The sequence below is a fragment of the Perca fluviatilis genome, chromosome 3 (genome assembly GCF_010015445.1).
Source record: "Perca fluviatilis chromosome 3, GENO_Pfluv_1.0, whole genome shotgun sequence".
Taxonomy (NCBI): domain Eukaryota; kingdom Metazoa; phylum Chordata; class Actinopteri; order Perciformes; family Percidae; genus Perca; species Perca fluviatilis.
In genome coordinates, this window is record NC_053114.1 from 6,023,786 (window position 1) to 6,037,656 (window position 13,871).

Here is a 13,871-nt window from a genome sequence, read left to right on the forward strand (position 1 = left end):
TGCAACACACCTTAATAAAAGCGTGGAGATTGTCCATATGACTAGGTAAGATGCATGTAAATTGTTGCGGCCAACACTGTTGAAATTTACAGCTATATTTCGATTTCTTTGCGGGAACACTGCCTTTCCCTGCCATTTTTATCGGCTCGCTTTCGGGTCAGAACTTTCCGCGAAGCTTACACAGCTAGATCAACTGCGCAACTGGGTAATAGGTTGCCAGGTTGAGGTGACAAACAGGTTGAAAATGGTATATGGTGTGTGGATGTGTTTCATACAAGATCTGGCAACTGGTCAACATTAGACAAACATATTGGTCCGATTATTTATAAAGGAGTTTGGGCAATGCAAATTACGGGAGTTTCCTGGGAGAAATAACAAACCGGGAGGGGTCTGGGAGATAGGGCTAAAAAACGGGAGTGTTGGTAGTAGTCCTTACCTACTGTGCATGTGTGACTCCCAACAAAGATGGAACAGAAGTGCAACGCCTCACTCTGTAGCTACAACAGAGAGCTCAACACACAGGGTGAATAGAGGAGCTGCAGCAATGTGCAGAACAACAAAAATATGGTGTTTTTTGAAAATTAAACCACATAAACCTATTCTGGTATAACTTCTAAATACAATTATGAACCTGAAAATTAGCATAATATGAGCACTTTAAGTAACATTTTCAATGTGGGACTTTTGCTTGTTTTGTTTTACTTGTTAGAGTATTTTTTTTACAGTGTGGTATTAGTAGGCCTACTTTTACTTAAGTAACGGATCTGAATACCTAGCTACTTCTTCCCCCACTGCCCAGCTGATATTTGAGTTGATCCACAGCTGGATCCAGGGTTTGAAAGGAGGGGGGTCTGGGGGGGTCCCGGACCCCCCATAAGTCATTAGGGACCCCCTATAAGAATTTATTTTTAGATTTTGGGGGGTCCCCAACAAATATTTTTAACATTAAAAATGATTGTGAAAATTATAGGTCTTTAGTGACGTTTTATATTTATAACAATAATTTATTTATTTCCTAGCGCGATTGGGCAGCAATCAGGGCAGCTAATAGCATCACAGATTGTTAGTGGTCCTCCGGCGCATACAGTACAGTCTATGGCGCAGACACGTATGTTATTGTTGAACACGGCAAAAACGAAGCCTCACAAAGAGTGAAATCCCTAATGAAAATCCTGTAAGGAGGTCGCGATTATGTTTATATCTCCATAATAATTGCTTATTATAGTAAAATATTTGGAGTTGGTGTTCCTATATCAAAAGTTGCATTAACTAACTTAGATACCCAGTGTAACGTAATGATTAGAAGAGTTCGTTTGTCAACCTTTCTTGCTAGCTGTATGTGTATGAAGCATAGGTATGAAGCCAAATAATCTGCCAGCTAACAGCAGACATATAGCAGTTAGACTAGTTATTCAAAGCTAGCATAACAACCTAATTGTCCAGTCAGTGATTACGAAAGATAGCGAGGACTTAATTCAAGTCTGTGAGTTGATTAAAGTGAATGTAATTTGAGCATGAAAGAGTGTACATGAGCGCTTGGTAAGCTATCTAGGAAGCTAATATTATTTTTCTTAATTTAGAATCCTGCATCATGGAGAGAAAAAGAGGAAAAAGAAAGATCACCGACTTTTTTCAAGGGTAAATTGTGCCTTTGTTATACCATGGCTGTTGTTAGGTGAAATTGTAGATATATTGGTCAATTGTCCACAGGTGTCTTCATTAAAATTAATTTAATATAGCCACATGTTTTACCATAATAATAGTAATTAAAACAATATTTTGCACTATAGAATACAGTTAAAAAGGCCAGCTCACAGCAGCCCAGCCCAGCCCAGCCAAATCAAGCTCAGCTTAGGCCCAGTCCTGCTCCTGGAGAGCTACTGTTCTGTAGGTCTTCTCTCCAACCCCAGTTAACACTAACCTGATGAAGTTGTTAACAAATAAATAAAATATGTGCCTGGTCACTTAACATGTTGATTTGGAATAATGTGGTTACTATTGGATTATTGTCATTTTAATGGCTTTCAGTCATGTTCGAATATCGTACTTTTTTTTGTTAAACATGTCCCTAAAGATTTTAGTTCAGGTTATAGATTGACTACTTTAAAACAAAGTAAACCATCTAATGTAGGTACAGTCTTTATAGACATAATTATTATTCAATCCAGCGGCTAGTTGTTTTACAAATTCCATTAACATAAGGGATGAGAAATGCCATTTGTATTTGATCAAACCCTTTGAAGGTGGATGGTGCTGCCATAATGAGTACACCTGGTGGATTTAGGTAACTTAGTTAACTTCCTTGCTCAAGGAAAGAATGACCTGTTATCCACTTTGTCATGTCAGGGATTTATATAAAGTGCTGTAACTTTGTTGCTCCAGAATTAGAGGGTTACCTGTTAGATTATAGCCAATCCACTTCTCCAGACACCACTACAATACTGGGACTAGCCCAAACCATGAAAAACATCCCAAGACCATTATCCCACCTTCAAAATATGTCAATATAATTTTGCCTGCAGTATATAGTGTAGCAAGATAGTCTTCAGTATTTTTTATAATTACATTTTAGGGGACCCCCCAAGAGTCCTAAGTCATTTCGAACCCTGGCTGGATCTGACCCGCCAAAAGGATTCCACAGGAGCCTGTGAAGTATGTGAAGGAGATTAGCTGCCATAGCCTACTAACAGAGGCGGAAGTGAAAGTAAAACTCGAGTGTTTCCTAGTTCAGATCACATCGGCGTCTCAGTGGAGCCGCAAACATGAGCTCTTCCCAGTTTAACGCCGTTTTACTGAGTATATCTAACCAGCTGTCGGCTAAGGAGCTGGAGGATTTAAAGTTTCTGTGCATAGACATCATCGGCAAAAGGCAGCGGGATGATGTTAAGTCCGGAATCAAACTGTTCCAGCTCCTGATGGAGAGAGGCAAACTGGGAGCCGACAACACCAAGTGGCTGTCCGACTCCCTCACACACATTAATCGACAAGACCTCTCACACAAATTGAACAATTTTGAAAGCCAGTGTGAAATCACCGACGACCAACCGGACGACGACGAGAAAGGTACGAGCCCGCGGTGTTGTATCGAGTTGTGTTCTCCCGTCGAACTCTGCCCCCCCCCCCTAACGTTACATTAACCTGAACCAAACCTAACCTAACCCTAACCCCATAACTACCGGTATTCAGGCGACTCAAGGAAGAGCTACTATACTAACGTTAGGCTAATGCTATATTGCTTTTATTGCTATTATTAGGCTACTATAGGCTTCTACTTTTTCTTTGAGAGGTTGAAAACGGCTGAAAAGTCCCTTTACACGTAGGGAACTCCGTGCTTTGAGCCAATGTAAAGCCCCCACATTTCACAGTCTATCAGTTCTTTTTCTGAAATTTGTAGTTCCACGTTTGCTCCCACATTATGTTAGCCCTGTTACAGTCAATGGAAACTTGTAATCTTAATCTCATGTGTGTTCATGGATATTGAGTTAATTGTTTCTGGTGTCATAGCTTGATATGTAATTCACTGAGAGTCATGCCAGTCTAACTCAGTCTGTGAGTGTCATACAGTTGGTATGAGGCTCAGAAAGCACCTGACCTGCCAGTGATAATGCCTCCAGGTTAAAGTTTTTTTTTTTTCTTTCTTTTTTTATAACCTGGGCCCTATTTTCCCATGTTTTTATAAGTTACGGTTTTTTTTGGTACAGTATTAAGCGAGATCGCTGCAGTCGGCAGCACAGAAACAAGCTACAATGTAAGTTAAAGGGCAATGGTCCAGCTTGTATTTACGTTCACAAAAGTGCTCACTTGCAACTGACAGGCTCAGATTAATATTCTAAGTGTCTGACAACATTATGGTGAGGATTTCTAAGGAGGTCGACCTTTCTATTAACGAGTAAGATCCATTTTTTTTTAAAACCTCCTTGAAATTGTGTTTGCTAAAGCCACCAGACTTCATGTAAATAAATAATAATTTGAGCATTGTAAAATACACTTCATTCGAAGTCGACAGAAACAAAATAAAACTATGAAAAGCTGCTTTGGGTCGTCTTTCCACTTTTCCAACCATCACAACTCTAGTTTTGGTTGAAATGAACACATAGTTTACCGATTTACATGTGAATATATATTCGCTCTATGCACAATAAAAGTATTGTTTCTTTAAATGGAGTCTGGTGGGTTTAGCGCAGAGCTGTTTCTGGTTAAACCGAAAGGTCTCAAAGATGTTTTAAAAAGGTCTATCTCTGTAGGTAGGTATCTCTTGTCCGGGTAAAGATTTATAATTTTTTTTTGTGTGTGTGTTTTGCTAATGCAGAATTCGAACAAAGCGTTGAAAGCTGGTTTGAAAGAGGCTGATTTACCAAGGGATCCTTTAAAACCAGTAGCAACTTTACAGTTGAATATTAGCTGATATTTAACTATGTACATTTAACCGATACATAATTATTTTGTTTGAGTTTTAACTTGTCCAGTGGGGCAAGTACATTTCTCTTCCACTTGCCCTACAAAAAAATCCACTTGTCCCGGACAAGCGGACAAGCCTTAATGTTGAGCCCTGCTTTTAGTGGTAAAACAGCACGTTTAGTGGACCAAACTCACAACATTTGCCCCATAGGGTTACATTGCAGCCCGGTCTGTGGCTGCCAGTTACAGTGTTCACGTTTAATACTGGACCAATGTTAAAGATTGTTGTTCATATCAGTCACTTGCATACAAAAGCATAGGAAAATAGGTTTGAAAAAAGAAGGTAGTTACCCTTTGATATATTGAGCAAGACAATGTAACCTGTCAATGTCTTAGTAATATGACAACTTGACATTAACCTAGACAACATAACCTGTTACATATAGGCCTATGTCATAGCAGACTTATATAAAGAAGCTAGTATTTAGCTTTCTGTGTCAACATTAGGTGAAACTGTCAGGACTGTTTTGCACTGGGCAACAATTGTCGACAGCACTGGACTGGAAGTATTGGACAATGTTTTTCTAGATTAGCTTTATTCATTTATCATTTGAAAAAGGTCATCCTCAGCTTCATAAAGGCCAGTTTTACACCTGCAAACTGCTTCATGGGGTTCCCTGGCATTATAAGGCTTTAGGTGCAGCATCCAAGCCGTTTTGTGCACCACCTAAGCTGAATGAATGTAGAAATCAACGTGAGCATCAAAACTAACTTAATGACTTTCCTCAGATCTAATGATTGTAGTTGGTCCCCAGGACTTGTTTAGCCAGTTTTGTTTATAAGCTTTGTGACTGTTAATATCTGCTCTAGCTTTTCCAATGTTTTAGACACAGTTATGGTAATAATGATACTCCAAAATGATGTGGAATTGCATTCATAATTTTATTGAAAAATGTAACATGGACCCCTAAACCCCACTTTAAATATTTGCACCAAATTCTTGCACAAACCTAAGAAAAATGTAAACTACCGTATTGACCCTAATATAAGATGACCCCGATAATGGGACGCCCCCCTCCACCTTTTCAACACTCATCTTTTGGGAAAAAAGTATTTTATGAGGACCTAATCTTGTTTTAATAAAGATTTATTGATTTATTTGAAACTAGTCCCTCCTTTCGTTTTTCAATCACATATTTATGCACCCTGCGGTCAGTCTCATGGAAGCGGCCACCTATGTTGGTGAGAGATGGGCCAAATCAACCAATCGGATCAAAATCTTGCCGAAACCAGTCGGGAGAAGAGCAAAAACATCTTTTCCTCAGAGAAAAGCCTCCAGTGCCGTTTTCTTGCTCTTCTTTCAATGAAGGAATACTTTCTAATTCGGATAAAACTTCTGCGATAGCTACGCTTGTCTCATCCGTGGAAGCTGCCATGTTGTTTAGACTAACAGTCGCTTCTCATTGCGTCACACCTAAACCCGCCTCAAAAACAACACTGATTGGTCGGTCGTTGGGCGAACGGCTCCAAATTTTCTCTATCTCAAGATGCCAGACTGATCTGCGAGTGGAAAACTGGAGCTCGCGAGATCAGGACGGTCTCAAAAGGCTAATTTGGAGCCACCTGTTGTTGTAGATGTATATTGGTGTTTAAAAGTCTAGACCCCGAATATAGGACAAGCTGACTTTTTCAGATATATTCAAAGGGGGATAAAAAGTCTTTAATTTTCAGTCAATACAGTATATCAAACTGTTGACTGAAACTACTATTCAATACCTTGATATATGAATTTTAACATCTGCTTGCCATTCAGAAAGTAATTTTTCTGTGTCCTTAATAAAATAAATAGATGGATATATTAAAAGGCCAAGGTTCAACAAGAAGGGTTGCCCATTGGTCCGGGGCAAGTAAAGCGCCTTGTCTTCATCTAATTCACTTGAGTCTTTGTTATTCTATAAGCACTAATACAAAAATAAACAAAAAAATTGTTTAGGGGCCAGTAAAAATGGAATTTCTTTTCACTTGCCATACCAAATCAAGTTACAAAAAAAACAAAAAAAACATTGAACCCTTAGAGGGATTTTAATTAAATTGTTTAAGTTGTTATATTAACATAAAATGAACCTGTGAACATTATTCTATTGACTGTAAGGAGGGTTGAGTATCGTTAGGATTTCTTCTGATACTGGTGCTAAAACGATACTTTTAAAATGGTGACTGAACTGATTATTTAAAAAAAACAAAACAAATATATATATATATATATATATATATATATATATATATATATATATATATATATATATATATATATATATATATATATATATTTTTATTATTATTATTATTTTTTTTAAAGGAGCACAAAACGACAGTCGGCAACATTTAAGAACAGCCTTTTTATTGACAAGGCCTTAAAGAGCCAAAAGATTACCCATGATGCACTGGGCTGAGCGGCTGCCTGTGGAGGCTCGATGCTGGATGATTTGGCGTCACCTTTGACCTAAATTGAAATAAATTGATTCATTAAAAATGTTATAACAATAACTTTGTCATAACTTTACACAGTTTAGCTGTCAGCATTTTAACCGTGTTTATTCCAGCTGCTAGCTAACGGTAGGCTAACGTTACCTGCTGCCAAGTGTAATGTTAACCAGCGATGCTTCTGTTGCCTCTAACGTCCGTTTCGGAGCATCGGAGAGCAGCGCGGACATTTCAGTGGCACCGAAATGAGGCACAGAAATCCACGTTGTTAATCGGTCCGGTAGATATCGGTCGTTACTCGTTAAGGCAGCGGTGCAGCAACTGGTCTCAGTACCCAACCCTATATATATATATATATATATATATATATATATATATATATATATATATATATATATATATATATATATATATATATATATATATATAATGTAGCTTTCTGAGCTGCTTGGAACAGATGAATATGTAAAGACATACTTCTAAATCCATACGTAGAGGAGAAGTGGGACAGACCTTTGTCATTAATTAGCCCCGGACAGTTCCCAATGGTCTCCATAAGCTGCCAAATATCACCATTATCCTGTGGAGGGTGTTGGATTAGTTGTAGGGCTGGGCGATCTGGAGAAAATCAGATATCACGATATGCTTGACCAAATACCTCAATATCAATATTGCAGCGATATTCTAGGGTTGACAATTGGTGCTTTAACAAAATATGTTCAAACTTAGATTTTAGATAAATAATCATCAGTAATGTGAACATAATGTCAAAGTGTGGAAAAAGGCAAATATTAGAACAGAACAGTCTGGTAAGTTCAGAAAAGCACATCACTTTACTGTAATGCAGCCTTTAAAACCAGGAAAAGACAACACTTAAGTCATATTAGGATATGCAAAATCTAAGACGATATCTAGTCTCATATTGCCCTAATTAGTTGCATTAATGTTTTGCATAAAAAACGAGTCCATTGTTTCCCAAATAAGGACATATTTTCTTCTCTAAACCCGCAATGTCTCCTCTACTTTTGTCAGCCAAACTGGACGTTGCCACAGAGGTGATCGCCGAGCATCTGGGAAGGTCTTGGCGTAAACTGGGCCGCCGACTGGGTTTGAATGACGTGAAGCTGGACTCCATCTCCAGGAGGCATCCCACAGATCTGGAGGAGACGACGCGGGAGCTGCTGAAGGAGTGGAGGAAGAGTCGAAGAGCCGAGGCCCGAACAGCGCAGCTGGTCGAAGCCCTGAGAGCCTGCCAGCTCAACCTGACCGCTGATAAAGTGGAGGACCGACTCGCGTCCCCCTGATACTGATGGAGACTTACAGATAGGACTAAGATACACTTTGGGAATGAAAATGAGAGTTGTGATTAACTTTCAAGGAAAGAAATGATCTATCAGAGAAATTTATACGCAGATGTATATACCGTTATCCACAAGAGAAATCATCTTCTGATCAATAAATCGACTTCCTGAATGTCATGAAACGTATTATATTGGTCATGTTGCACGTTTTTATCTGAAGATGTACTCAGGTGACATTCTGATTCATGAAATAACGATAATTTAACTGAAATGGTGAACTTTACAAGTTAGTTATTAAAATGGCAAATATTCATCCTGCGACATGAGAGACTTCTGCCGGTGGTGGACACTATCACATATATGATAATAAAAATAACTTTCATTAGAAAGCACCTTTCAAAACCAAGTTACAGTGGTTTACAGTTAAAATAAAAAATAGAAGTAGATACAATCCAAAACTTAAAATATACACAAGATTAAATAGTTTAAATTATTACAAAAAAACCCTATCGGTTAAGAAAAAGACATGAGATAAAAGGGAGTTTCAAGAAGAGATTTAAAGTGGTGATAGACTGATTATATAGGGTATTTCACACTGTTCCTTATGGTCTCCTAATGGGGTATGTAACACTGGTTGGGCTGAAAATGGCCTGGTTGATGTTTTATTGGCCCTTATGCATCCCTGTGTTTTGGCCCTATTTGTAACAAGAGCTTTTCTTCCAAATATGGTATGGTCATGAATATTTAGATGAGCTGCGCGCTGATTGGTTGAGCGACTTGCCATTACACGCATATTAGAGACGCCAGCTGATTGGTTGAGCAAACTCCCAATACACATGCATTAGAGAAGCGACAGAATCTCATATTCCAGACACTGCAATGTTTCATTACCAAATTCACTTTTTAAGCGAAATCAACTATATAAAGCTGAAATATGGGCCGTTTTACAAAATTTGATGGCCTATTGCAAATTTGGTAAGACGTGTCGGACTTGAGGAGTTAGGAAGGTCTCACGGAAAGCGGCAGCCGCTGGGCTCCATACCCCGGGCAAAGTCACCCTTTGTGGATACTGCACTACGGGGCTCCGCTGCCAGCGCCGGCATAACTATAATATATTTACGGTTTGAATTTCGCGCCACTGCCTTGATTTTAAGGCATTTTTATGAACGTGAGGCGTCTTTGTAGGATGAGCAGCTGCTTGCAATATGTCCCATTCATTACAATGGGCACATAACTAGCAGCTACACCGTCGCCATAACTAAATTATATTTACAGTTTGAATTTCGGCCACGCCACTTATATAACATCATTCCCCAATGTCTTATAAAGCTAACCGTGTGTCCGATTTGATTTTAAGGCATTTTTAGCGAACGCGAGGCGTCTTTGTAGGAGAGCAGCTGCTTGCTATATGTCCCATTCATTATAATGGGGAAATACCGCAGCTAGCTAGCTACACTGTCGCCATAACTAAATTATATTTACAGTTTGAATTTCGTCACGCCACTTATATAACATCATTCCCCAATGTCTTATAAAGCTAACCGTGTGTCCGATTTGATTTTAAGGCATTTTTATGAACGTGAGGCGTCTAGGACCAGCAGCTGCTTGCAATATGTCCCATTCATTACAATGGGGAAATAGCGCGTAGCTAGCTACACTTTCGCCATAACTAAATTATATTTACAGTTTGAATTTCACACGCCACTTATATTACATCATTCCCCAATGTCTTATAAAGCTAACCGCGTTGTTCCGATTTGATTTTAAGGCATTTTTATGAACGCATCTAGCCTTTTTGTAGATACGAGCAGCTGCTTGCTATATGTCCCATTCATTACAATGGGGAAATATCGCAGCTTGCTCACTTTCGCATAACTAAAGTATATTTACAGTTTGAATTTCGTCACGGCATGAATATTACAGGTTCCTCAAGGTCTTACAAAGCTTAGCTAACACTTGTCCGATTTCGGATAGGGTGAGGCTATTTGCACCCCTGGTACAATTAGCAGTATGCTATTTGTACCCTGGTGCAATTAGAAGTGTATGCTATTTGCACCCCTGGTACAATTAGAAGTGTATGCTATTTGCACCCTGGTGCAATTAGAAGTGTATGCTATTTGCAGGAAGAAAAAAAAAAAAAACTTGTACAGCGAACATTTTAAATGTTATTTTTTACATCTAAGAGTTAGAATTAGAAGTGTATGCTATTTGCAGGAAAAAAAAAAAAAAAACTTGTACAGCGAACATTTTAAATGTTATTTTTTACATCTAAGAGTTAGAATTAGAAGTGTATGCTATTTGCACCCCTGGTACAAATATCAATGTATGCTATTTGCACCCCTGTGCATTTACAGTACCTTGGCATATATTTACACACAGTTATCCATACTACTCATGTATTACACCTTTTTGGAATATTATCGCCCTGACATTCTTACCCTAACCATAACCATCCCACTCCTCTTGCCTAAACCTAACCAACCCAACCAGAGCAGGCATATTCATGAAAATAAAAAATACGCGTTCGCGGGTCCTGACTTGCGCAATTGCATGCAAATTAGCAAATTATCCAAATTTAAAAAAAATAAGATCACCACACAGGGGAATCGAAAACCAAACTCCCATACCAAAGGCAAGCGCACTAACCACTCACCTAGCAATTCTTTCAGGAAATTGAACAACTTTTTACCACTTGGTTTCTTCAAGCCTCGGTTGCTAGGTAACCATACTGTATACAAAACAATAGGTACTAACTAACAAACTAACGGTTGTATGCTTTCACTGAAGACAGAAAGCGCAACTGTAGTATCCATTTTCCGCTAGAAATTCAATTGTTATAAACTTTAGAGACAAAACTTCCCTAATATGCCAGTTTCTGCGGTCATGGAAGATGAACGTCCGCCATGATTTCGGTGCACGCGAGCAACGTTTTTTTTGTTGTTACGTCACAGGGTGTAAATAGCTCAGCTGTGTGGCCGAGGCTATTCGTACCTGGGGTGCAAATAGACACTCCGTTTCGGATATCAATTGAATGTATTTTTGTGAATGTCAGAGTTAGGAGGAGGCTAGCTAGCTCTCATTGATGGACTCCATCTCACCGCGGCTCTATCAATGAGACTCGCGGACATGAGGCGTTTATTTCCCCAATTGTTTGTTTAAATAACTCAACACACATTCCCATTATAAGATTAACTGGAACCTGCGGGCTGCGGTAAAAGATTGCGGGCGTAATAAAGCTCGCTGACACTGCGGTCAGGGCGGCGATGTAGCAAACCCAGGCAGCACAAACACCGGCACTAAACTCCGCACACAGTCGGAGAAAATTTGCAATTAGCCATCCTTTCGTAAAGCGGCCCATATTTGAGCTTTATATGGTGGGTGTTTTCGCATAAAAAGTTTCAGAAGTGAATTTTGTAATGGAATAGCAGAGATCTCGTGCGCGACCTCAGCAAGATTCAGAACACTACCTGATCTAGGTCAGTTGTGTAGCCTATGTAAATATTGGGGCGTGACTGTTCTCTTAAGGTTCTGGATTTTGAGACGCCTTGCGTAAGCAACCTCGGCTTTGTTGGGATTCGCCCGTTTTCAGCGGCAGTTTCAAAATATGAGATTTTCATAGTAAAGGGGTGTCAGTGGGACTTTGAGCTTCTATGTATGTCCTATTTACCCACCGAACTGTCGTTATTCAACTATGACAGGGTAAAATCGGTTTTGCATTCTATCACCCCTTTAAAAGAGGATAGAGACAGGCAAATTCTCAAAAGGATTGCGCAGCATTTGCAACCGCTCAACCTGCACAAACAAGAAGCCGTGTGATTCTTAAAGGAACACGCCGACTTATTGTAATGGTAAGCTTATCACATAACCAGAGTTAGATAGTTCCATACATATTATTCTTCGTACGTAACGCTATCTCGACTCCAGCACTTAGCCGCCCAGCACAGATCCTGCAGGTAACTGGTCCATCTGAACGTGGTTCCAACTAGCCTACCGCCCGAATTGAGACAGCCAACATGTTCCTGTTTACATGTTAGGATTTGTAGAGTCATAGCGTGTACAAAAAATGTAACATTGCCGCCATCTTCTATCCGTAAACAAACCAGGAACTATATTCTCAGACAGGCTTGCTGCAAGCATATCACTCCGCCCAAGTACTATATTCTTCCGCCTGAGAATATAGTTCCCGCTTTGTTTACGGTTAGAAGATGGCTGTGTCTCATGTTAAGTTGTTTTTTGTACATGCTGTGACTCTACAAATCACAACATGTAAACAGGAACATGTTGGCATTATTTAGTCACTTATTCGGAGCAGTAGGATTACTGGAACCATTCACCTGCCTGTCCTGTTATGGCCTGATGCCGCTGGAGATGTCAGACAGCGTTACAGCACGCACGGAGATGAGAAGGGTATGTATCGGCTTGTCTAACTCTGGGGGTTACGGTGAATAAGCTAAATTCCCAATAAGTCGGCGTGTTCCTTTTTAAAGGTACACTGTGTAGGAATTTCTCCAATCTTTGCATTCAAACGAATAGTGCTCTCTAGCGCCTCGCTTTTTCAACTACGATAGCCGTTATGTACCAAGAAGCTATGACAACATGTCTTCCAATTTTTGCTTTTTTTGCGACGAGGATTCCTTCTCCTGTGGCTCGGCATAAGTATGATCCTCCGTTATGAACTAAAGTGCAGTGCAGGCTTTCAAATTTGCCGGGGCGGTGACGAGCGCCTCTCACTGATCTCCTCCGTTTCTGCCGGTTTCAGTCACGTGACGCTGGCTCCGAACAAAAACGCGTCGTGGATCAGCTAGACAGGTAGGCTAGAGCTTTATGTCCCTGTCAGCGATATTTATGAATGAAAACATTCATTTTAGCTAATAAAATACTTAAAACACTACACAGTGTACCTTTTTAAAGCACTGCGCTGCCTAACAAAGTGTCTGAGTGATCCTGTGCTATTTGCACGTGTTTAAATGAGGTAATATGAAAACATCTGGCACAAAGGTGGTCCCTTTCTATGCAAAAGCCACTTCAGCCAGGAGGAGCTGTAGCACGCCATCTGAAAATATCATTTTACTTTTTCTCTCTTTTTCTGCCGTCGTTCTGCCGACTGTGAGTTTGAGTTTCACAGCCGAGAGGCCCGGACAGCAAAGGACCCTTAGTGACAAGCGGAGACTCTGGAACCATTAGTAGGGCCCCGCCAGTGCCAGAGGATCTCAAGCAGCGATCATCAGGCACATCACTGATACAGGCCTAAGCATTCAAGGCTTTAAAAACAAGCAGGGACATCTTAACAGCAGTTCTATGCCTCACAGGTAACCAGTGAAAGGCAACAAGGAGTGGTCTCTTTCTACGGGTTAAAGGCCTGACCGCAGCGTTTTGTATCAGCTGCAGTATTTGGACGTTTCACCTGCTGATAACCAGAATCAAGTGCGCTGCAAAGGTCTGATGAAGATAAAAGCATGGATCACCTAAACCTAAGTAAAGTCCTATATCAGACAAGTTTTAAATTAAGTATAAATGGCTGTTATTTTTTGTTAAATGTACTATATAATAATAAAAAACAATGAAAAAGGGGCTGGAAGCACATCTACTCTTTCTCCCTCATTGAGAAGTTCTGGATCTGGCCTCGCTCTGTCCACCACCACTGTTCGTGCTAGGTTGAGACTAGTCTCGCATTGCCAGACCTTCCTC

General features: G+C 39.9%; 1 protein-coding gene across 1 annotated transcript; it reads left to right on the plus strand.

Annotated features, from left to right (window-relative positions):
- Nucleotides 1-2,649: 2,649 nt before the first annotated feature.
- fadd (Fas (tnfrsf6)-associated via death domain) lies at nt 2,650-8,369 on the plus strand. The gene is made up of 2 exons (XM_039794097.1): nt 2,650-3,063; nt 7,915-8,369. Exons 1-2 carry the CDS (start codon nt 2,763-2,765, stop codon nt 8,184-8,186), a joined length of 573 nt encoding a protein of 190 aa, XP_039650031.1. The 5' UTR covers nt 2,650-2,762; the 3' UTR covers nt 8,187-8,369.
- Nucleotides 8,370-13,871: the final 5,502 nt, after the last annotated feature.